Source organism: Acartia tonsa, chromosome 3 (assembly GCF_053477335.1).
Source record: "Acartia tonsa isolate MP-2025a chromosome 3, ASM5347733v1, whole genome shotgun sequence".
NCBI classification, from domain to species: domain Eukaryota; kingdom Metazoa; phylum Arthropoda; class Copepoda; order Calanoida; family Acartiidae; genus Acartia; species Acartia tonsa.
Window position 1 is genome coordinate 29,433,587 of NC_137262.1, and position 26,917 is coordinate 29,460,503.

A 26,917-nucleotide genomic window follows, 5' to 3' on the forward strand; every position below is an offset into this window, starting at 1 on the left:
AATTAATTATAATCTTTTGTTAATAAACTACACAAAGGTATGAATAATTGTATCTAAATTTAAACAAGAAAGTCTGTTGTTTTTAAAATGTCTTAATTGCCAATATTGTATAAACACCAAGGGTGTATGGAGCCAAGTTGCAAAATTTATAAATTTATATGTTGCTCTGTCGGTGCTAATTTACAAACATAAAACAAGGAAGGCGTTTTTGATACCGGCGCAGTCTTTTTGCCAACATTAAAAGCTTTACTTATAAGGATGTTTTATTTTTTTAATCAATATGACGATTTTAACTATGATTATGATAACTATGACAACTAGAATAACTTTTTATTTATTTTTAGGCCATTAGTTACATGCAAGAAGACCTGGTAGTGGCTAAACAGTTGGGAGACACAGTCGGAGAGTGTAGGGCCCATGGAAATTTAGGCTCTGCCTATTTCAGCAAAGGAAATTTTAAGGTAAGTGATTATTGGTAACCGAGGTACTCTACAGTTATATACGTTTGTCTAACTATCCGCCCGACTAAACAGTTGAGTGACAATATAAGGAAACGTAGTACTCGTAGAAATTTAGACTTTGTTTATTACATATATAGTACAGGATATTTTTCGTTAAAAATAGCTATTAAAAGCAGAAAATTTAGGTACGTATTACCGTATGACTGACCGAATTGCAGTTTAGTTTATTATTGCTATATGTTGGAGATTATTCAGTAAAGTTAATTTTTTTTTTGGATAAAACATAATTTTTCTTTCATACGATTATCATTATATTCTGTTATTTTTATAATAATGGATATATAAACTAAATTTAAAATTCTTTAGATAGTAAAATATTGATAAAGCCAAATAAGGTAAAAGGGACAAAAAATCTCCAAGACAAAAAAACTGAAAATAAAAAAAGATTTATCTTTAATCCGTATGAAACAAAAACACTGATTATCAAGTCTAAACACGTAACCTTTATTAAGGAGCAAAACCATTCTGTATTTCTATATGGCCGTCTATTTGTTATGAAACCACAGAATTTCACACATTCTACTTTACTAAAGTTTTTATCCGTAGTAAAATGTTTTATAGCAATGACAGAATTAATATGTCTTTTTGATTCAAGAACAATAAAATTTGATTGGTAATTAAAGGTTAAACTTGATTCTTTATATCTGTCCTATTTGCTAGAGATGGAAGGGGCATTAGGCTGTTTTTAAACTAGTCCCAAAAGTTGTATAAAAAACATTTTCTTATCTGTTGGCTTAACAACCTTCTGGACTTTTATTAAATTTGGATTTGTTGGTTTATTTAGTTGAGTGTCCAATTGCTTCAACTCTAATTGTAAGTTACAGAAGGGTGGTTTTGTGTATAATGATTGGGGATGTACATCAATTTATCGGCCATTGTCTTATCCCTTTAGATTTTTGTCTATTTCCATCTCTGCTTATAGATTTATTCATCCTTGTGTTTAGGTTCTTTTATTGTTTGATAGACCAGATCTTAAAGATTGATGTAGGTGATAAATTTACTGATTTGAGCGCAGTTAAACTATAATCAATTATTTTTTTATTCCTCTCTTTGAATTTTGGTATTTATACATTGCAGTTGTAAAAAATTTTATGTACACTAATTTAAAAGTAAGCAACATTTACAAGAATCAATTCAACGGACAATAAACGCTATTTAGTTACAAGATTTTAGGTTTTCTTATATCGAAAAAGGCCATTCAGTTTGAAACCTTTCTCAATCCAATTTAAAAAGAAAAAGTCTACTTTATCATTCCAAGTTTGGCATGTTGGTCATAGACTAATTTATTGAAAAACACCTATATAAATGCTTTTTTCCAGGATAGGCTAGGTTAAGAAAGATTACGATGATACATTGATAAATTAAGCGAAAATATGGTTTCTAAAATGTAATTGATAATTATACCTAGTTCTTTACTTATCTAGGCATAATTAAGTGAAATTATAATATAATATATATCATAATATATATAATAGTATATCAGTATTGTATTAACACTCCTTGAAAGCCTGTTGTATGTATATACTTTGACCAGTAAATTGCATTCAACATACAACCAGAAGTGTGGAAAAGTTTTCTAAAAACAAGAAGTAGTTGATAAAGTTATAAAGAGATAACATAAACTTCTCGGGATACTTCAAAAATAAGTAAGTTGACCCAAAATTATGTTTTAAAAGAAAAGGAAAGATTTGTTTTGGTTCATTTTTTCTGAGTTGATTATTCTTGTGGTAGGGGAGTGTTACCCGCTTCTAAAATAGATAAAAAGGGACCTATAAGAAGCCCCATTCTAAAGGTGATACAAATTGGACCAGCAGTTACAAGGATCTTTTATGTAAGGATACCAATCTTACCAATTAAAACCTGAATATCGGATTTTTAACAAAATTGTAATCCTTATCCTTAGCACATATTTGATTCATGCAATAAGTTATATAGATAAAGCAAAAACAGCATTATGCATGTGGGTTAAAGCAAGGATACTGCAGTGATAGGATAATGGACAACATATTAATCTCCCCCCCCCCCCATGCATATGTGTCCAATGGCATGCCTTTGGTATTTAGTATATTTTTGGGGAAAATAGTGAAGTAGATTGAATTACTTGCTTTTGTCCCCTCTTCCCTGGATTAAAGATTGAGGCATGTTTTATCTCTCTCTTCAAAGTACCCATTAATAAAACTTTCATATGTATCCTGATCATTATCTATTTCAAAAGAATTTCTTCAATATGATTTAATTACAATGCCTGCTTCTGTATAAGTAAAATTTAAACATTGTTATTTTAAAGAATTTCAAATTATGTAAACTTCAATTGTGTAAAAAGTGGTCAAGAGTCTGAATTGATATTTAGATTTAGTTTAAACGCCAGAAAATATAAATCAAAATGTTCTATGAAAGGGGTGGTTTTGTTGCAACTGAAATATAATGTTATTGCATTAATCACTTAATCCCAGGGAGTAAGGGAGGGGACAATGGATCGAATATTCAATTTTAGGAGTCTCAGACTTTGGGGACTGGCTTAAAGGGAATGTGCAAGAATTTAGCAGTTTCTGACTGAGTTTGGGGACTTGCGCATAGAATGCCGCTACTCGTTATGTATGTTTTGAATATTGCAGACGAGGAGAAGGGATAAGGGAAGTGGGGGGAAGGGAAAAAAACACTCGTTGTGTTTGGAATGTAGCAGACGGAGAGAAGGGAGAAGGGAGGTGGGGGCAAGGGGCAAGGGGCAAGGGAAATAAACAGAATAAAAAGGGGCAGTCATATTCTTGCTAGCAGCTGGCCGGGTCCAATAATCTTTTAATATAAAAATCACACCAAAAAAACTCAATATATTTCATCAAAAACAAGTTGTGATTTCCCTTTACATGACGCTATGGAAATCTATTATTCAATTAACAATCCCTTTATAATTTCCTACAAATTTATTGGATTAAACTGGATTTCATGCCCTTTCTTTGATAACTCTTATATTGAATTAATTGCCCATTGTCCCCTCCCTTACTCCCTGACTTAATCCAACTTTAAATACAAAGTCACAAACACAAAATCATGGGATTAAAATTGTTGAAAGGCAGCAAGTTTATCTGTCCATCTCTGTTGAAGTTGGACAAAGGAAGTTGTCATCAATTTGGCCACCTCTTATCATTCACAAGTAAAATGCATTCATGTGTGCTTTAAAAAGCACTCTAAAAAATATTTATTTATAAATTAAAATATATAAATTTTGCATTGGTTATAAGAAAATCTGCTAAGATTCCGCTTGTTAAGAAATTAAATTTCACTTTCGATCCTTCTTTAGGCTAATCTTTAAAAATTTTCTATTAACTTCTTTACCGAAAGTTTTTTTTGTGTATAATTTTTTGGAGTGTATATTTTGTGAATTCTAAACAAATTAATCCGCACGACATTTACATGGACAGATAAGATCTAACCCCTGTCATGATTATGCTTATATACACAAGTCATAGAAAAATAATAATCATAGAATAGGGTTTGGTAGCTATTCAAACTGGGTTTTGTAATATCTAAAGTATCTAATATACTTAATTAACATTGTTTTACTATATGTGTCTCTTTTTGGCAGTGAACCAACTCTTAAACTAGGGTTTATCGGTCAATCTCTACAAGAAATCTAGAAGAATACCTTGTTCCTTGTAATTTAAAACTTTATATTGCTGCGCTTCTTATTGAATTTTTATGTAAACAACATTCTATTAGTTTTCTAAGTTCATTGACATTTTACTATTTGTTCTCTGCTTCTAGGATGCGCTGACCTCTAACAGATATCAGCTGGTACTTGCCATGAAGATCAAAGATAACAACGCCGCGGCATCCGCGCTCACTTCACTAGGTAAGTTCATGAATTAATTGATTGATAGATTGGTTTTTGCTTAAATTGCCCATTTTTAGGACCATTTTAAATGATTGATTAAATTAAAACAAATGGGCAAATTACAAAAGTTTAGTGATTAAAATAGAAGTAAAAAAAGATGATAGATAGATACTTGATTTATTAATTGATTGATTGGTTTAACTATGCGAGCAATCATTATAAAGGGTGTGGCAATGGCCAACAGGCCAATATTGATTCACAAAAAAACATTCATTCATCCCCTCTCTAAGCACCAAACCATTACACTTTGACTTTAAGGATTAAATTGCTAAGTATAATAAAAGACAATGAAAATCCTAAATTGGATGCACTAAGACCCTTTGGTTGGTAAAAAGTTTGGGGTATAATCGCCTGGTTTAATCATACGCCCAATAGTAAGAAAGCATATTAGTCATATTATCAAAATGTTCCGACATTGGAGCTGATATTTAAAGTAGGCATTGCAAGGGAATCGTTGGGGAAAAGAGAAGAAACTTGGGTTCAAGAAGGGAAAGTAAGGCACCTAGAAATTGCATTTCTTTTTGTTGGTTCTAAGCTATTTTAAAAGCTGTAGGCCCCCTGCCAGAAATAAATTATTGAACAAAATCGTCTTTGTATAGCTACAAATTCTCATAGTTTGTGCATGCATTGTTTTAAGATTCATTTGCAGAGAGAATGTCATGAATAAAAGCAATTTGTTCAAACAGTTCACAACTTCACTTTCTCCTGCCTAACCCATTTTTTCTCTCTTTTTGCAACCTTTCTCTTTTACATTGTATCTTTCACTATATTTATATTTTTACAGCTATTTTTCCTATATTTTGTTTTTGTTTTTTATCATTATAATATTGGTCAGTCTTTCAAATTCTCCCTTTCCTAAGTTGTTTTTTTACTTTAGTAATAATTGTATAAGTATAGATGTATAATCCAGACATCTTCCTGGCGGAGACCTTTTCGTGTGCTAGAAAATTGCTTTCTGTTTTTTTTGTAGGAACTTGGCTTTGTATATATTTCCGAAGCTATTAGCTGATTTCAAAGACCTATTACAAAATCGGGACAGGGTCCCCGCCCTATGGACAGAGTTTCATGTAGCTCATGCAACCTCTATTTTTTTCTTTAATGCTTTAAGTAATTTTTTTTCTTAATTTTAAAATCTTCCGAAGCTATTACTTGAATTAAAAAAGATAAAAGATATTGCATATTACCATTAGTCTAAGATAACAATTTTATGATAATATAAATTTTAGCTAAATCATTATTAATATGCTAATGAAATTTTACATGAAACTTTTGGGGGTACCTTTTGTAACGGATCGGACGTGATAGATAGCTTTTTAAAAACTATTAAAGCCCGCCTCGAGCGGTGTTGCGGCACTTCACGTTGGAATGGTAACGTTGTGGCTGAAGCGATTCAAGAGCGAAGCAACTCGTTCCCTTCGTTTGTACGTCTCCGCTAAGTTAAATAACGAATACTACACGCAAGTACCCACAGGGGATTTTATATGTTTCTGGATAATTAATTGCAGCTAGGAATAGCTGCCCACAAATTGGAGTTGATACTCTACTAACAACTGTTTGTGCGGAACTGATGTATTTTCAATAGACAAGTATAGTTTACACAAAATTAATGAATACATATTATAACATTATACATATAGGAAAATTACAGAGAGTATTGAAGTATTGAGGGGGCGTTTCTGATCATGCAGGGATGGCTAGGGATACACGTAGGTCTGCGTAGGATATATCAGCAGGCCGGAGTGTATGTTGAGTTTCCCGTTCAGTCACGTTCAGTTGTGCCGGGGAAATCTCCGTGATGCATTGAGGATGCCAAATCCCTGGATAACTGGAGCCTTCTCTATAAAAGTACATAAGTTAAATATCGCCTAAAACCTACACGCGTAGATGATAGAAAGGTCAAATATACATATAAATGCGGAGCATTATATGTATATTGATTTCGTGGAAAAATATGGCCTCATATGAGATATCACAAGATTTTAACAGAATATAATGAGTACAAATGTTTCATAATTAAAACTCGAGATCCGTGATTTGTGGGCTTAAAAATTCAAATAAAAGTAAAATCAATAGAGAAAAATAAACGCTTTAAAATGGTACTAATTTCATAAAAATCTGTCCACTCGTTTAGGATCACGAAAATGTCATTCTGCTTATTTTACAAGTGTCTCAAGTAAGACCCACTACATTTTCTCCCCTTTTTATCTGGCTAGACAGACGTGCCAGATAACATAACGCTCAAATTGGCAAACAATAGACTGGTCGGCCAATATTACCTATTATTCTGTCATGGTATTAAGGTTGATAGCCTAGATGTTTTAGTCGCAGTGTTGTATGATGGCAGGGATGCAGGATCTAAAATGATGGGCTGTATCTCTGTCATCTGGATCTTCGGGGTCGATGTCGTTGGTAATAGTGACGTTGTCTCTGCTGTTGTCGTAGGTTCTCGCCTCTCAGTTCTGGTATCGGCCTTCTTCTTTCTCATAAGCTTCTGGTAGGAATGCTTGTTATAAAGATAAAGGTGGGCAACTAAGGCGATGGCGGCTCCAGGTCCTACACGTAGAAATGTGAGGATAATGCATATCAGATCAGTAATAAACTTTAGCCCTAGGATGACCAGGCATGCGAATGCCATTAGGTCGCCATATTCATGGAGCCAGCTCTTGATGCTGCTCCATTAGTCAAGTTTGCGTTCCATGTCCGGCACTAGATTCTCAAGGGTGTACAGGGGTAGGTTGTTGGTAGAAAGTTGGTTACAATTTCCGTCTCCAATGCAGAGTCCGTAGGTGATCTCCTTCAGGCTTGCCTCGGTGTAGGAGGGGAAGGTGAGGGTGTGTAACCATTCAGCTCTCTCTCTTTCCGTGTAGATTCCTCCATGGCTGAAATCCGTCCAGTTAACTAGAGGGGTGTCGATGGTCATCTCCATGGGGGCCTGAGTCTTGATGATGGCGGGAGTCAACTGAATCCAGCCTTCTTTAGACTTGACAGTTAGGGGAAAAGTCGCGGAACACGTTACCCTTGTAGAATGCAACTTATAGTGTTTAGTTGCAGCATCTGCATAGCCATCAGGATCCAAAGGTATATCTTGATAGCAGTTGATGTCGTCCTTGATCTTCTGGGTCCTCTTGGTGCACTGGAAGGTCATCAACAGGTCTCCCTTCAAGAGTCCATAAGTCTGCTCGTGTAGCAGTACTGGTTGGTCTGACTTTCCATGGTAATGGGTTTCGCATATGGTCTTCCTTAGTGTTACATCTAGTTGGCTGAAGGTTTGGCGCATACTGTAGGCTAAATAATTTAAATGTACTGCAGCTTGTAGGTTCACATCTATCTGTCCGGGGTCGATGGTGGCGAGTCTGCTGAGGTCGCTGGTCTTGCCCAGGTAGATGCCGTCGTGGTCCGTGGTGATGACATTAAAGGGGCAATGCATTAATTTCATTGCACCTGTAGTGTTGAGTAAAACTTGCTGTTGGTGGTCCACTAGGTAGGTGTCCATGGTGGTGAGGGGGTTGATGGTGTTGACCATCTGTAGAGTGCAGGAACTGTCGTTGATATTCCAGACGAATGTCGCGGCGCCAGTGATGCACTCCCCTTTATGATATGGACATGGTAGAGATAGATGATCAGTTTCACTCTCTACCTTGTTGTTGCTAACCAGAAAAGTTTCTTCTTTAAGTAGAATCTGGTACTCAGCTAACTTCAGGGTGTTGTAGTGGATGGTGTCGCCCATGCGGATGGTCTGCCCGATGCAGGTGATCTTGTCGTCTTCCATCTTTAATGATCCGGCTAGGGTTGCCGAGACGTAGGTAGGGCGGTTAAGTTTCACTTTGATTGGGTCACCGTAGCCAGAAATTTGATATTCCTGAACCAGTGACATGCGGCGGCAATTTTCTGCAGTAATCTCCTCGTGCCTCATGGTTTGGGGTACCTGCTGTAACTTGAGATGGCCCCAAACTCCACACTTGAAATGGTATAGGGATACCCTCACTTCGCAGGAGTATCCGTGTACCTTTGTCAGGGTTGGCCTCTGTAGAATTGTGTAGCGCTCCTTCACTGGAACTTCTTGTGTAGGTTCCTCTGCTCTGCATATCGTTTCCTTGTTGAATTTCTTGATGGTGGAAGGGTTTGTGCAATCTACTATGTCTAGTGAGTACGCCTCACTGGTAGGTGCTACCGAAGCCGTTAGCACCGCGATCAGTGGTAGGAAGATTATCGACATGATAAAATTCCACCTCGCGAGTCTCTAGGATCACCGCTTGACACACTCGTTGATTCTTGTTGAACTCCACTGCTTCGGTACTCAAGTTCCAGAAGACTGCTTGTATCTCGCCGGTGTAGTCGCTGTCCACTAATCCTGCCAGTAAAATTACTCCTTCCCGTTCTATGCTTGAACGGCCGAATAACTTAAGAAAATATCCGGGGGGTACACGGGTGTGTAGCTTGAGAGGGACGCAAGTCTGTTGTCCAGGGGGAAGGATTGTGTGGGCGGGGCAGTATATGTCATGGCCCGCACTTTCTCTCGTACCCTTGTATGGCAGCTTTGCTCCGCGTTTGACGGGGATTCTGATTGTCCGCGCAAGTGTAGCCACTGCAGGCGGGTCCATATCCTCGTCCGAGCTGTCTAGCACCTCTTTGCTCTCTTCCACTTGCTGTTGCCAAAGTGTCCCACTCCTCTGCTTCTTTCCTCCGGATTTAACCCTCTCCCCTTTTTCGGGTGAGTCCGTGGACGGCTCCTCATTGTCGCTTAGAGCGCGCTTCTCTACCCGGGGTGCGGGAGGGTATGTGTATGTAGCTCGCTCGCGCTCTCTATCTCGGCGCGGTGTCTGCGGGGGCGAGCTTCTTCTCGGGCTTCTCTCTCTATCGGGGGTTCGCTTGGCATCTCTCCGTTGAGTGCCCGAACCGGACGGTTCGCAAGATTGATCTCTCTCCCTCCCTCTCTTCTCACTCTGCTCTCTGCGCGGTGTGCGCTGCATCGTTGGTGATCTGGGTGGTGGTGTATCCGGTAGGGGAAGGTTGAGGGGGTCAATGTTGGGCGGTGGTGGTGGTGCTCCTCCCGGTCTAATGGGGGGTCCTCCCTCTTCATCGCTGTCATCCCCATTTGAGACATCAACTCTTGGATTAGGCGGCTTCGCCTGCCTTTCTGGATTCAAGGGAATTTGCTCCCCTGCCTCATCTCCGTCTTCTTCAAATGGTTCTGGGGGAGAAGTTGGGTCTCCGTCTGTCATTGCTGGGGGGTAATATGGTTTTAACCGACCAACATGCACAACCAAGTCCTCCTTTTCTCCCGCTGGTATTGTCTGAATCTTGTATAAAACGTCGGCACACTTCTCGGTAATTAAGTATGGTCCACTCCAATGTTTGGTCATCTTCTTCTTTGCTTTACCATGGTTGGGTGCCAAATAGAAAACTTTATCGCCTACTCTAAATTCGCGATTGCCGTGATACTGCAAAGCATTCCTTCGAATGGTGCTTGCTTGACTCTTCGCCATGGCTTCATACATGGTCGTGTATCTGTCCAATAAATTTCTCACGGCTGTTTGAATATCCTTGTCATCGTCAGGGTTTGGTAACCGCAAAATCAAATCCGCGGGTAGAGTAGCCTCTCTACCCTGGAAGGCAAGAAAGGGGGTCACGCCGGTGCTGCTGTGGATCCTTGTGTTGTACGCCAGGACAACTCCAGGTAAATACTCTGGCCATAGAGTCTCCCGTCCTTGGATCACTGTTCTCAGCGTCTCTTCCATGGTCCGGTGCCACCTTTCTATAAGGTTGCTCTGGGGGTTCGCCACGGGGCCTAGCTCGTGCTTAACACCGAGCTTCTGCAAGAGTTTCTTCATGATGGTGTTGCAGAACTCTTTTCCCTGGTCACTGTGGAATGCCTGCGGGCATCCGAAGGTACAAATGAACTTGTCCATGATCGTCGTGGCGACCTCGTCGGCGGTCTTCTGTTTCAAGGGGTACGCTTGAACAAAGCGCGACCATCCGTCCTGTAGCGTCAGGATAAAATTGTATCCTTCTGGGGTTGTATCGAACTTGCCTACCACATCCATGTAGATTGTCTGGAGCGGGTACCCGTTTTGGATGGGTACGTGCACTCCTATCTTGATGTTGGCCTTGATGTTCTTCTGAACGCAGTCATGACAGACGGCGATCCTCAGGCGGATGTCTGCTTGATGTCCCACATAATAGAAATTCCTCAAGAACTTTGATATGGTGGAGTGCATGCCAAAATGCGCTCCAGTGGTGGTTCTGTGGCAGTGAGTGAACACCTCTTCTCTCAGGGACAAAGGGACCATGATTCTGCGTCGCTTCCCTGTGAAGGTCTGTATCTCCTGCTCAATAACTCCATCTTCTGCTATTCGCAGAGTGTCAAAAATCTCGGCCAGCCGGTGCACGTCCCTACTCTTTCCACGTAGAGTTGCTTTGTCTGGTGCACGCCGGTCGACGCCAATCCATCTACGAACCTTCTCTAAAATAGGGTCGTCTAACTGATGCTTGTACACTCGGTCTCTGTACCGTTCTCTGTGGTCAGGAAGCTCGTCGGCAGGCTCATCATCTACGGCTCCGACGTATTCCTCTTGCTCAGCCTCTTCCTCGGCTGTCGGGTCTGGCATATCAGCATCGGTGCGCCGGCTTAACGCGTCGGCGTTAGTATTGAGTCTCCCCGGCCGATGAACCACACGGAATTCATATCCAGCCAACTCCTCTGTCCACCTGGCCATCATGCCAGTGTTCTTCTTCAGTGACTTCAACTGCTTGAGGGCGCTGTTATCCGTATTAATTTGGAACGGCTTGAAGCTCAGGATCGTCCAAAACTTTCTGATGCCATAAATAACTGCGGAGGCTTCTCCTTTCCATGAGGGATATCTCTGCTCCGCGCCAGTCGTCTTACGTCCCATGGCGGCGATCAACCTTTCGGCGCCATTCTGAACCTGACTCAGGATCGCACTGATTGCTCTTCCGGAGTAGTCGGTGGTCAGTTGGAATGGGGTATCCGCTTCAAAATCAGGCACAGCGCGGATGGGGGCATTCTGGAACTTGTCCTTCAACTGCTGGAACTGCTCATCCATCCCTGGGGTCCACTCTAGCTTCGTGGCTTTCTTCTGTGCATTCATTTCGCACGTCAAGTCGGCGTACTCCGGTATGAAGGTCCGGTAGTACCCGTAAAAACCAAGCACACTATTCAACTCGGCGACAGTCGTTGGCGGCGGCCAGTTCTTGATACGCTCCACATACTCAGGCACCATACCGATACCTTCATGACTCAGCATGTGGCCAAGATACTGTATCTTCTTCTGGAACAGCTTGCTCTTCTTGGCCTTCAGCTTGATTCCAGCCTTGCGGTGGGCCTCAAAAACCTGTCGCATCTGTGGTACATGATCCGCAACTCTCAGATTATAAGATATTACATCATCGAGGTAGCATTGCGCTACCTCGCTCCCCAGCGGGTTCATGGCGGTACTGATGAATCTGCTGTACACCGCTGGTGCTGTGCTGATGCCGAAGGGCATGCGGCGGAATTGCCACAAACCCGTTGGCGTGGCAAAAGCCGTCAGCTCCCTGGATGCTGGATCGATGGAGATGTTGAAGTAGGCGGCTGTGGCATCTAATGTTGAATATACACGATGTCCTCCTGCGCGGTCCAATAGAGTCTGTATCCTCGGCAGCGGGTAACTGTCTTGCTCTAAGCAACTGTTTAACCTGCGGAAGTCCACTGCCCATCTGATCTTTCCATCCTTCTTGCGCACAGGGACAAGGGGGCTCGCCCATGGCGATGAACTCGGCTCGATCACTCCTTGGTTGAGCCAGTCGGCCATCTGCGCCTCTAGATCCTTCAACATCTTAGGGTTCAGTTCCCTGTATCTCTGCCTGATGGGCTCCGTCCCTGGCTTAAGCTTCAACTTCATGGTTACCAGGTTTGTGTGCCCAGGGGCCTCTCGACTGAATATGTCTCTATACTCATAGATGAGCTCCTTGACCTGCTTCTTGACGTCGGGGTGCTCGTTCAGTAGCTCGTTGTCCTCCATCTCCAGGTCTTCCCATACTTCCTTGAACGTGGGGTTCTCCATCTGCTCCTTCGTCATGGGCTTGGTGGGGTCGCTCACCTTGCTCTCGGACATTGACTGAATAACTTCGTGGGGCTCTCTCAACACCAAGCTCTCGGTGTTGATCACCATGCTGCTGTCCTCACAAATCTCGGCGGTGAACACGCACCCGGCCGATGCAATGCACGGCTGCTCCTGTAAATTGACGACAGGGATGCGGACAATCCCATTTTGCTGGGCTCTGTATACTCCTTCCAACACACGCACTGGACTATCATCTAAAACGGTCTCTTCTACCATGACAGTCGCTTGCGGTCGGAGTTCTCGGCTAGGAAGAAAATTCACGACAGACACTGACTCTGGCGCGAGAATCCTAGTCGCTTGGACGGACAAACGGACAGGACGCGGCCGCTTACCTACTGCGACGGTTTTCAAACGAACGGCCGGCCCTTGGGAATTACGAAGCGGTCCCTTGACATTACGTGTCCAAACGTTTTTGCGCTCAAAATCTGCTTTTGCTTTGTGCTTAAAAGAAAGTTGCGCAACATATGATTCGACGGAATCCGGTTTAAGTGCTAAAAACTCACGTGAATGGTGCACATTACCATTCGCAAAATTATCTTCTGCTTTACATAATTCTTTAAAAGTGGGTTTACAAACATTTAAGGCACTACTATAGCTACTTATTTCTGCATTCAATTCCTCGAAGGCTCGTAATGAAACACTTATCTGAGGGTTGGGGGGCGAGTGCTCCCCCGGCGGTTTTCCAGACCGCTCTTCGTCTTCTGAGGCACTTGGAGCCTCGTAGTCGATGGACTGCACAAGCGGGACTCTCGTCTGCTTCACAACTAACGCCGCCTGCACCGGTGATGAATAATCTAGAACTCCACGAATCTCCTCGACCCACTTGCACCCAAGATTGATGGGGGTGCGAAGCTCAGGTATAACCAATGCCTCTCGAATGTAGCTAGGACAGTCATCTCCCAAGATGACGCTGATGTTGTAAACACGGCCGATGACGTCCATATCTCCGCCATTCGCCGCTGTTCCCACTGTTAAATCGCAAGGAACAATCGGCAACTGTAGTTTCCGGGCTAACTCCTCATTTACGGCGACTCCTTCGTGCAACTTGTTACCGGTATCGATGAGACCATAGGTCCGCACAGTCGGTCCATTTGCACGCAGGCTGATCTTGACCATGGCCCGGGCGCCTCGTCGTCCTTGCATCTGATTGAGGGTGGTAGGGTCTACAGCTGCTGAGGGACTCCGACCTACCGACGGGAGCCCTCTCTCACATTTTTTGAAGTCTTGCTTCTGTGGCCAACTGCTTCTAAACAGTTGACATCTCCGTAGAACTGCGCCTGGTCATCATCTCCTACGCCGCTGTCGGTGTCTCCAGGTTCGTTGGTACGCATCTCTCGCACGGCGTGCCGGCCACGATCTTGCTGCTGTCGGCCGCGTCCGCCGCTGTTGGCGTTCTTCTCCTGGTTTCTCTTGCGCACGTTCGCCAGCCGGTCCTCAGGAATAGTACACGTCTTCTGCCAATGGCCAGGCGTGCCACACCTCCGACAGTTGCCTTTCGGTTTGTCTTTGGTGGCACCGCCCGTACCTTTACTCGCTTGCTGTTTCTTCTTGGGGCAATTACGCGAATAATGGCCAGTCTGGTTACAATTGTAGCACTTGACGCTACTGGTTCCATCTCCGACAGCGTTGACCTCCATATCCTCGGTGCCGTCGTGGCGATAGATGACACGGTTGGACGTGGCGAGGCCATCCATGGAGGTATCCTCAGCATCTCCATGGTGAATAAGTTGGCGCTGCGTGGCAATCTCGTTCATAATGACATTCCGTAGGACACCCATGCTGGTAATACTAGGTAGCTGACAGAAAACTCTTTTTCGTACCTCTCGATGGCGTAAACCAAGGGTTACCTCTTTCCGGAATTGGCCTGGATCACGGTTGTCTGGGGAGTAGGCCTTCAACCACATCTGCTCTTTCTTAGCAAGGTACGTCTGCGGAATCTCGTTCTTGCCCTGCGACAACTGCTTATACGCGTCCTTGTTGATGTCCGAATCTGATGGTGCTAGGAATATGGCATCTAGCCTATCCATTACCTGCTCAAGAGTGAGCGCGTCTTGGTTGTCGGCGACTTCTCGGGCCATCTGGAACGCTTCTCCGTCGAGACTCATGATGTATTGGCCTTTCCTGCCCTCTTGATCCGATGGGTGATGACGGGCAATTCTAAACGCATTGGCCATCTTTGTCTTGTGGCCATCCCAGTCTTCTCCGGCTCGGTTGCAAAACCGGGGAAAATTCTGCTTGTTAAGCTTCCGGCGCTGGTTCTCCAACCAGGTATTGCCTAGCGCAATGAGCTGAGCGTTCTCATTCGGCGCTCCTTCTGCTTGTGCCTCTTGAATGGCACGCTGCAAATTCAACTGTTCTAGGTCGGCAGCCTGCTGAGCTTGCGCCATCTTCGAAACTTAACGAAATTTCTTCAAAATTTAAAGAAAATTTTACCAAGTTGGTGTTCCAGACGTCAGAATGGTCCCACACTGGTCTCCAAACACAGGGGTCTTCGTCCTTTCTGATCTCAGTTCTCATAAAAACCGTCTGGTTGTACACAATCGTCCGAAATTACCGTAGTTCCTCGGGGTAATTTCCACGTAAATCTCCTGTTGAGCACTGCGGTTTATCCAAGCACAGCTGACACCAGTTTGACTGTAACGGATCGGACGTGATAGATAGCTTTTTAAAAACTATTAAAGCCCGCCTCGAGCGGTGTGGCGGCACTTCACGTTGGAATGGTAACGTTGTGGCTGAAGCGATTCAAGAGCGAAGCAACTCGTTCCCTTCGTTTGTACGTCTCCGCTAAGTTAAATAACGAATACTACACGCAAGTACCCACAGGGGATTTTATATGTTTCTGGATAATTAATTGCAGCTAGGAATAGCTGCCCACAAATTGGAGTTGATACTCTACTAACAACTGTTTGTGCGGAACTGATGTATTTTCAATAGACAAGTATAGTTTACACAAAATTAATGAATACATATTATAACATTATACATATAGGAAAATTACAGAGAGTATTGAAGTATTGAGGGGGCGTTTCTGATCATGCAGGGATGGCTAGGGATACACGTAGGTCTGCGTAGGATATATCAGCAGGCCGGAGTGTATGTTGAGTTTCCCGTTCAGTCACGTTCAGTTGTGCCGGGGAAATCTCCGTGATGCATTGAGGATGCCAAATCCCTGGATAACTGGAGCCTTCTCTATAAAAGTACATAAGTTAAATATCGCCTAAAACCTACACGCGTAGATGATAGAAAGGTCAAATATACATATAAATGCGGAGCATTATATGTATATTGATTTCGTGGAAAAATATGGCCTCATATGAGATATCACAAGATTTTAACAAAATATAATGAGTACAAATGTTTCATAATTAAAACTCGAGATCCGTCATTTGTGGGCTTAAAAATTCAAATAAAAGTAAAATCAATAGAGAAAAATAAACGCTTTAAAATGGTACTAATTTCATAAAAATCTGTCCACTCGTTTAGGATCACGAAAATGTCATTCTGCTTATTTTACAAGTGTCTCAAGTAAGACCCACTACACCTTTAAAATATACCTTAGCTTGAAACAACGTAAAAACATTAACCCAAACGAATAAAGAAAGTTTAGTCTTTTAGTTTGTCAATAAATCATTGAATATGACAAATTTATCTGCAATTGGCCTAACCCTGTTTAAATTCACACCTAACCTATTATCTATATTGTGACCATTAACAGTTAGATGTATGTCAAACTATAAAACATAAACACACAAAAGCTTACAAATCACAAGGATAGTTTTATCCATAAGCAGTGTAACATAAACATCAAGCTCAAAATACTCGAAGCAAAGAAGAACGTAAAAATTAATTTCATTAAATAATGATTAAAAATCGTTACTCATAAACTATTTTTGAGTTAATTGGTCTGTTAAAAATGGATAGTGTTAGTACATATAAACTATATAGAATCTGTATTCTTAACCCTAACGTATATACGTGCGGACATATAATAGTTATAGAATAGCTTTACTACTAAAAACACAAAACAACAAAATGTAAAATATCGGCAAGATGTTAAAAGATTTGAAAACTTGCTATTGCTTAGATAATAGATAATCAATCATTAGAATGTCAAAACTGGGGTGAAAGATTCCAAGATTCCAAAAACAAATTTTCCATGAGAAGCGTAGCAATAGAAAGCATGGTAACAGGGACGTACAGGAGAGGGGGTTAAGGGGAATTTACCCTTCCCCTACAAAAAAAATATTTGACGGGCTTGCATGATATTTTTATGTTATTGTGAATGATTTTATGAACAAGACATTACTTTCAGATCTAATCTTATTTAATTTCATGCAGTTTATGTTATTAAATTTTGAAAATCCATTATTGAACAAAGAATTTTCACCATTCTAAGTTATTATATTTTACCTATCAAAACTAATTTAGAGCTGTTATCAATATCTTTCCCTCATTAATAACCTTAATGAAAATTTGGCGTCTAGTCTGACTTTTGGATTTTGTAGATTTTTTAGGCTGTCCCAGTTTTCATTATTGTAATAGACTGGTCCATTATTTATAAAGCCATTCACTATATGATTTTTTGCCTTATTATCTTTCTAAATTTCTATATCTCAATTTACCTCCTAATTCGCTCTCCTCTCTCTCACTCTCCCTTTTTATCTCTTAATATTCTATTAGATAAAGTAGTAATTTTTTTATATGAATCTTGATTTCAATAACTACTAAACTGATTGAGTTCTTCTGAATAAGGAAGCTTTACATAGGTTATGGTTTATAGGCTATTTTAATTATAGTTTTAAGCCTAAGGATAGTTTCTTGCTATTTTTCTGCCCTTTTCATATCCATTCGAATAGGGGTGCAACCGCTAGTATCTTCATATTTAATAACCATTTTAAAAACCTTTTTCTTTTAAAGTGACCTTCGCCTAATTCTATGAATTTTCTAATGTTTCCTTTAAAATTGTAAAGTTTGATCTTGATAAAGCAAAGTCGTGCTTAGTAAATGGACACATAGGCAGGTATCTAAAGGGATAAGACAATGGTTGTTAAATTCCCAATGATGAAACACAAAATAACCCCTTCTGTAAATTACAATTAACCAGTAAATCAAATTTAATAAAAGTCCCCAAAGTTGTTAAGCCAACGAATAAGAAAACGTTATCATAAAACTTTAGGTATTAGTGTAATTAACAGCCAGCCCAATGTCCCCTTCCTGTCTGACATAGCATGGGTTTAGGGGATAGGTAAAGGTACATAACATGGCTTAAGGGATAGGTAAATTGAAAATTAAATGATTTTGCACCCAACGAAACATTTTTATTTCAAGCTACATAAAGATTCGATTGTTAATATTTTATACATACATGAGTTTAAATTATCTTCTTTTTTGGCTTTGCCCTAACATAAAATTTTAAAATAGTAAGTATTTTTTTGCAGTGCACATGCTTTTGAAGATTGAAACACTATATTTCCCATAGCATATCAAATGATGACCTTTTTTCCCAAAATCCCCATAATTTTGTCAGATTTATCAATTTTGTACGCGCGCGCGGCGTAGTGCAAAGCCAATGTCGATTGTGTTACGTTGGTTCTCTATTATTTTGTTAGGATTGGGTATCAGAGAAAAGGGGACTCGGGACGTTTATTACATAGTCCCCAAGGTTTAATAATGACGTTTTAGGTTTATTTAACAACTTTGGGGATTTTTACTTAATTTTGTTTGGTTGGTTCATTAAGTTGATTGTCCAAACGTTTCAAACACTAATTATATTCTGCAGAAGGGATAATTTTGTGTATAATTATAGGGGCTTTACATCAATTTATCGGCATTAGTCTTATCCCTTTAGAATCCTGGGTATAAAGGGATATGTGATGAAGCAATATTGTAATACCAAAGAACCTTAAGTAAAAAAACATCTTTTTGCATTTTACTGGTGAATAAGTTAAAAGACAAGATGATTTAATTTTCAAATAAAGTGGAAAAATATTTTTCCTTTTGGGTCGTTATGAATTGAACAAGAACCTTTTATGTCTAATATAATAAGGCACCATACATTTTATATAACTACATATGCATATTTTTTAAACAAAGCTACTCTTTGATACACAGGGAAGTCAAAGCTTTTTATTTTGAGGGGGTTAAATGATGGTTTTCATAGATTTGAGGGGGGTAATGACTCACTAATCTAATGCATTTTTTATAAATTTTGAGGGGGGGTAAAATGAGGGGTTTCATAGATATGAGGGGGGTGATCTAATGCATTTTTATAAATTTTGTGGGGGGTAAAATAAGGGGTATCAAAGTTAGCACCCCTTTAGCTTCTTGGACGTCTATGTTGAAACACTTTGTGCGTTTTTCTTTTTATAAATTTTTTAAGATTCGAGTTTATCATAGCAAAATAAAATATTGACATATTTCTTACTTATTGCATAAAAAGGTTCCGTCAGTGCGTTCGTCCGTCCGACGTAAATTTAATAATGTCATGATTATTAATTTATTTACCTAGAAGTTAATGTTTCAAACTGTTTAATTGTTTTAACTTCGCTAGCTACCTATGAACATAAACATGCTTGTTAAACTTTGTATGAAGTGTTCTCTATATTCAAATGATATGAAACAGCAAATTGCTGAGGGGTTAGAATGCCATTACTAATTTTATTTAAACTCATACACTTTTCATACTTTTGTATTCTTTTTGTGTAACCCTATACTACAATAACAGGATGTCTGTGACTTTTTCTATAAAAAGGGATCTAGCTAACCGCTGTACCGATATGGTTCTCCTTTAAAATTTAGTTTTTCAAAGGTCCTTGGTATGTTTATAATCGCTACTAGGAGCCTAGCCGCTAGTTTCTTTTATTTTGGCCAGGTATATCACAGTGGGATCTTTTGCCAAAAAACGGGACATTAAGTGTAGACAAAAGTAAACATCAATAAAAAAGCTTGTATTTGACGAAATGATGTAATTTCTTTTGCTTTAACTCAAAAATAACATAAATTTTGCTCCTGTTAACTTCTAATGTGCATTTGGTAAGTACGTCTGGCGGTTTTGGAGGAGCGAAGCTACCCTATTTTTAAAAAATCTATAAACCTTCATAACTTTAGTTAGGATAGGAATATTTTAACAAAATAAACGTCTATGTAAATATTTCTTCAATGCAAACAATGTTTGTTAACATGAATATAGCGTCAGGTGCACCCAGTTCGAGTCCTGGCATTTTTAGGTAGGTCCAGTATAAGTAAAATAGGACACTAATAAGGCATGTTTTCTAATGTTTTTTTTACAGATATAAACAACAATAAAATAATTTTCAAAACACTTTTGATTTTGTGTTAATACCTTTATTTTAAGTCTAGCTATCTTCATTTAAAGTTTGTATAAGAATATAAACATAATTGCTAATATTATATTCTCTCTCAAACGTATATTTTTCTCTCTCTCTCAGACGCATATATAATGTTTTTGCAATATTATAATTAATCACCGAATTTGAATTTCTGCTGAACCAAAACCAGTTAGAAATACAATTTTTTTCAGAACACATGAAATTTAGCAAATTTAATTGCTAAAATAAAAGTATTTATAAGTCATCTTTTTTTAAGGACTCCTTGTTCCCTTAAATGTCCATTAAAACCGCGAGAACGGCAAAAATCGTTAAAAATCACACCTACGGCGGCAAATAACGGCGAAACGGTTGGCCGGAGGCAAATAATGCATAAGTAAAGAAAGTTTCGCCTCAAAAAGTTAGAAAAAATTGCAGAGATGACTTTGGGCTCTAAAATGACTCCTTCCCCCTCTAACGAGGGAAAATTTCAAATTAACAAGAACGAAATTGTTCAAACCATGCAATGTAAAATGCTCAATTACTCAAAAACGGCCGGGAGGCCCCAGGTTATGAAAACTGTTTTAAACACAATACATGTTGCATATTAATATTATTATTGCAAAACCCGGGGCATCCTGGCCGTTTTTGGGTAAAATAGAGAAAACTGATTTTTTGGGGTTAAAAATCTTAATATTTTTGGTGAAATTTTCTCACAAAATGTCAATTTACACCACCAAAAAAATATTTTTTTAAAATTTTTCTTTAATTAGACATTGGTACAGGTATCTGAAAAGTACCTCAAAAAAAAATAATTTTCATAAGATGAACATAAATGTATTTTTTGTTGCTTTGAAAAAATTGTGTAAAAAAATCTGGAAAATCATCAAAACTGAAAAGAAATTTTTTACTACCTTTTTTAAAAATGGCATAAATCCCCTAAAAATGAATATTTTTTAAAAATTTCTTTTCTAGCTGTCTACTTACAGCCATTATTAATTCCTAGGATAGATAAAAGTCAATTTTAAATTTTTTGGATGTCCCACTGGATCCCACTGTGTATATCTAGAAATTATACAATCCCAAATGTGATTAACAAAGTTACCCTCTTTAAAACTAACTCAGGCTTTAATGAAAGCCCCTTACTTTGGCACCAATATAATTTGCAGTCCAATACCCCCTCCCTCTCTGAAAAATAAGTCAATTATAAGGTAGCTGTGCCACATAAAACCCATTCTGACCTTTGAAATGAAAACAACAATGATTACAAAATAATGATTCAGTCTTTAACTCTGCGTGGTGCCTTTACACACCCAGTTCAACTATTTATAGATATTGTATACTAATGTATGTATTACCTCTTTTACAGGGAGGAAGGGGGGGGGGGCATAGGGCTGTTTATTAAACTAGTCCCCAAACTTTTAAATAACGTTTTCTTATTCGTTGGGGAATATTATTGAATTTTGATAAGTTGGTTCATTAAGTTGAGTGTCCAAACGTATAATAATAATCAACCACTAATTGAAAACTAAGGAAGAAGCAATTTTTTTGTATCGCCGTTAGGAATAGAGATGAATTTATCGACCATTGCCATATCCCCTTTATTTATATCCCTGCCTCTTTTATTTATCTGTTTATAACTGTTAATGAGAGAAAAATTTTGGGTAATACACAGGGGGGAAAGGGGCATTAGTACCCAAAGTTTTATATCCACTTAATCTTACTTGTTGACTCAGTAAGTTTGGGTACTATTGATTGCTAAGTTCAAAACTAGTTGTGTCCAAACTTTTTAACCAATAATTTAAATTTACAGTGGGTAATTTTGTTTATTGTCATTTGGGATGTATATGAATATTATTCTATCCCTTGTTTGATCTCTAGTAAATATAGCAGAAAGAGTTCTTTGCTTTGAAATTTGAAATTTGTAACAGTGCTTCTATTACGGATCGCAGCTATTATTGATTTATGATTATTTATTTGTTTTTAGGCCACATCTACTCCGCGCAGAATGACTACACAAACGCTCTATCCAGTCACCAGCAATGTGTTGCCTTGATGAAAACATTGGGCAACGAGCTGCAGGAGGCCAGAGAGATTGGCAACGTGGGTGCTGTGTACCTGGCCATGGGAGACTTTGACAATGCCGTCCGTTGCCATACGGAACACCTACAAATTGCCAAAAAGCTGGCAAATAAAGTGGAAGAAGCTCGAGCATATTCTAATCTTGGGTCTAGTCATCATTATAAAAGAAATTTTGAACAAGCTATTGTGTATCATAATAACGTACTACGCTTGGCTACCGAGCTAAAGGACCATTCTATAGAAGCCCGGGCCTATGCTGGCCTTGGTCACGCGGCCAGGTGCATGAACGACCTGGCGGCCGCTCAAACCTGGCATGAGAAGCAGCTGGACATGGCCCTAAAGACACGTGATAAAATTAGTGAAGGTCGGGCATGCTCCAATCTAGGTATCGTGTACCAGCTAGTCGGTAACCACGACAGCGCCCTTAAGCTCCACCAAGCCCATTTGAACATCTGCCGACAACTGAACGATCGTGCAGGCATGGGCCGGGCATTTGGTAACATAGGCAATGCCTACAGTGCCATGGGATTCTACGAGCAGGCAATACAGTATCATAAACAAGAATTAACTATCAGCAAGGAGGTGAATGATCGTAGTAGCGAAGCCAGCACCTTGGGGAATCTTGCTGTGGCCTATCAAGCGCTGAATATGGCTGATAAGGCGCTTTATCATTACCATGCACATTTGAATTTGGCCAGAGAGTTGAAAGACAGTGTGGGAGAAGCTTGCGCTCTTTGCAATATAGGTACGAATAGTTTTAGTAGTGAATTAACATTGGACATTGGATTGTACATTATAATTGTGCCCAAAGCTTTGTAAACAAGATCTTTCATTCGTTGGTTTAAAAAAATTGGTACTTTTTATTAAATCATGATTAGATATTCAGGTGTTAAAATCGACAAAAGGGTTTATCATGATTATCAAAATTGGGGTTGTACATCAATTATCGTTCATATTTTTATTCCTTTAGATTCCTGTACTTTGATTTTTACAAAGAAAAACTTGAAAATAATTTTTGATGCTAAAATTGCTTGTTAAATCAAAAGAAATTAATTTAAGCATCAAATTTTTGCAAGCAAATCTAATTCAACCTTTCTTAAAATTCTGCAAATTTTGCGCAAAAAATGCCAAGAATTTGCAATATTGTTCTGATCTTCCGTGTCAAACCTTTGTGCTTTTATTATATCAACAAAAAACGTATACTATTATTAGAATTGCGTTATATGGTAAATAGTTCTAATATTATGTCAGCATAAATGACAGGCAAATTAATTTTCAATAGGACATTAAAATGTCAGTCAAAGCCACGTTTATTTAAAGATACAATATTAGAAGTTTTATTATATTACGAAAGCACTTAATTAAATATGAATAACGCTTTTAGGGAATATTAAAATCATCTTGAAGGTCCTTTTATAGTCTTTAGTCTAATGCCGTTAGTAAATAGTCACGATTAACTTATTTTATGTATTTGTATTTGCTCTTAAAGGCCATAATTATTTTTTACTACTTCAAGACAATTTGAAACCAAGATAGATACTCAATTGATAATCCGTTTATGAGATACTTATTGAACAGACAGACAAAAAGACAGATAGATTTACACTTATATTACTCACAAAAAAGATAGATTCTGTTCTACTGAAGCTTATCTGTCATAGGTCCACATATTTGTAAATATTTTGACCACACTTTTTATATCGTTTAATTTTTAGTTATGACTCTACTTAATCTCTGATTTTGCACGAATCTCTTTAAAAATGTATTACTTAATACATATTTCTTGTATTGCAATATAAGTTCAAGTACTGTAAAAACTATTTTTATTGCATATCTCATGGACTTTTCACTGTTTCAGCATTCATATTTTTATAATTGAATCCTTTTCAATTGACGAAGAAAGATCGACAGACTACTTGAGAAATAACGTATAGAACTAGTTATAAAGAAGCTTTACATATAAAATATATTTATGATATTAGTTATCTATTGCATTAGATTATATACAGCTTTTCGCGGATATTAAAATGAAAAATTAAAAGATTTAAACATGTTTTGTTAGCCCCGGGCTAACAAAACTAGTATAAATATTGTGATTTTTATTTTAATATTCCTGTAAAATTGTCTATAATACACTGCTGTTCAGGATTTTTCGGTATTGCTGAGAACTGGTTCAAGTTCAGCGGATATTAATCGGTTTCGAAGCCATGCTGGAAAAGTTTTTACAGTACAGTGTATTGCAATACTTAGTGTATAATGCAGTAATAATGTCGGTGTTAATGTTTATTGTTTTTAACTATTATTATATAGGCAATTGACACGCTTAAAAGAACAGTAATATTTTAGTAGCTGTTCTATAAGTCTGTTCGTTTGTATGCAATTAATGACATTCAAGGGACTTCCATGAGAAGGGTAAGGGGTGATTAGTTCCTACTCCTTCCCCCACATAAAAAGCAAGATTATGTATATCATGACTAATAGTATATATACAATACAGGAACGTCCAAGCTTTTATTTGAGGGGGTAATATGCGGGTTACAAAGGTTTGAGGGGGGTAATCTAATGTATTTTTAAAAACTTTCGAGTGAGGTTAAATGAAGGGGTTTTTAAGTTTGTGGGGGGTAAATACCCCTTTACCCTCCCCCTTGGAGTCTATTCTACCATATATAACCCTATGCTAATAATAATACTTTATGATAGTATTATTTTCAGGTAACTGCCACTCGTCCATGGGGCAGTTTGAAGCGGCGGTGCCCTTCTACGAGAATTACTTGATGCTGAGCCAGGAGCTGAACGATATTGAGGGCGAGGCTAAAGCTTGCCACTTCCTGGGCTATGGACATTATTGCCTTGGCAATTTTAAAGAAGCAATAAGGTAGGATTGCCAGTTTACTTTTAATTAAATAAGATTACTAGTTAATTATACATTCAAATTAACTTATCTAATCAATTACAGGGAGAAGTGTTATACTAGTTGTAAACCTTTTATAACAACGTTTTCTTATTCGTTGGGTTTCTTCGGGAAGTTAAGTGACCATACGTTTCAATCAATAATTAAGATCTACATAAGGGGGTTATTGTGGATGTACTTCAATTTATCGGCAACTGTCTCATCCCTTTAGATCCCCTGAACCAATTATTATTTTTGGATTTGTTATAAATAAATAGTCTATAAGATTTATGACTAACTTTGATATCTAAGTTCAGTTTAAATGCCTGAAAATGAAAAGAAATGGAACAAAATCATTTTCTAAAGATTTTTTTAAATTCAATGTTTTTAAATTCAATGTTTTTAAATTCAATTCCTTTTAGGTATTACGACCAGGACCTGGCACTAGCACGTGACCTGGAGGACCGTGCCAGCATGGGGCGGGCATATTGCAACCTAGGCCTGGCTCACATAGCCCTGGGCAACCTGGAAAACGCCCTCGAGTGCCAGAAATACTTTTTAGGTGAGATATATTTGATTTAAAAGTAAAAAGTCTAATAAAAAGGAAGACAATGAATTAATACTATATTTGATAATTTAGTTGTAAAAAATACCTCTAACCTAAAAACTCATCTAAATTTTATTTGTAATTTGAGATTTCCCCCTCCTACTGGATGAACGAACTGACTTATAAATGAGTTCCATGTTAGCATGCTAAATTGACGACAATTTCTCCCCTGTCATAATATCAACGTATATTCAACATCTATTAATACCACTAATTGTTACACTTCTTTTTATACGCCAAATAATTGTAAACTTCTATTTGTTGATTTTAGACGAAAAGCAAAATCGGTTCTAGGAAAACCAGTGCTCGGCAGCCGCGCTCACCCGCACATAAATTAAAAATTTATACCAACTTGTGCGACAAAAAAAATTGATGAGAAAGATTGTCTGTTAAAGAACAGGTTTAGATATCCGGCTGAATTTTAAAGTTCTTAATATGCCAAAATCGGTATACGCGGCTTCCGAGCCCTTAAGCGACAGCAACAATGAATTGCTAAAAATTTTCTATGGTAAAAGCCATAACTATAAACAGTTGTTAAAAATCATAATTTAGACTGTTCTCCTATTTTTCAAACCCCTTTTGTGACCTCATAAAACCGCAGGAAAGCATTTTTCATTACATTCAAAGAGTTTTAGTGTATTGATAGAAAGTAAAAAGGGTTATTAGATGTTCCATACAAAGAAGCAAAAACATTGAAAATTTTCTGAAAAAAGTTAGAGATAGTTAATTAAAAATTTCTACTAAAGTTAGCATTTTACAAATAAGAATTAGGGTAAATATTAATTTATTGTGAATTAATATAAAAATCTCCACTTTTGCAGCATCGAATAAACGTTGCATTGGTTGTCTTAATATTTTAGTTCTCGCTGATTTTTTAGAAACTACTACATATTTACTTAATACACGAGTACTTTAGATAATTCATGCAAATTACATTACATTTGATTTTTCATATTACTTGTAGGGCTCGGCAGCCGAGCGTCAGCCGCCTGTAGGCCTCTTAGAAATCAACCGTTTACAATTTTAAAAATCAGCTGAATGTCAAAACCTGACACAAATATGTCAATCCCTCTTTTCAAAAGAAATTAAAGCATCCAAACAGATTAATCGCGGCTGCCGAACGGCTGCTGAGCCCTGATTACTAGAAGAACCAGTAAATTAAATTTGAATTACCTGTAGTCAGCTGTTAATTCAAGAATTACAGGCAAAATAGTTTTTCTTCGTATGCCAAATCCATGCCCATTGTCTTTTTCATAAAATATTTTTATTTCAAATTGTCAAATATTCAAAAAGGTTTAAATCCTTTTCTTCTCAATTTGGCATTTCCTAGCAATTTATAAATTTTAATACATTTAACAAGAAAACATATTTTGTATACAAACATTTCTAAAAATAACATATTTGTGTATTTTTCATTTATTTCAAGAAAGGACTTCTATTAAAAAGGATATTTTAAAAGGTCTCTTTAAAATACCTA

General features: G+C 38.4%; 1 protein-coding gene across 1 annotated transcript in view; it reads left to right on the top strand.

Moving 5' to 3' along the window:
- LOC145313849 (uncharacterized) overlaps positions 1-26,917 on the top strand; it is a 238,241-nt gene that overhangs the window by 145,688 nt on the left and 65,636 nt on the right. The window contains exons 8-12 of the mRNA XM_080153492.1: positions 345-461; positions 4,284-4,371; positions 21,849-22,688; positions 24,656-24,818; positions 25,256-25,395. Of these exons, the coding sequence (XP_080009618.1) occupies positions 345-461; positions 4,284-4,371; positions 21,849-22,688; positions 24,656-24,818; positions 25,256-25,395 (1,348 nt within the window). The remainder of the gene's footprint in view (positions 1-344; positions 462-4,283; positions 4,372-21,848; positions 22,689-24,655; positions 24,819-25,255; positions 25,396-26,917) is intronic.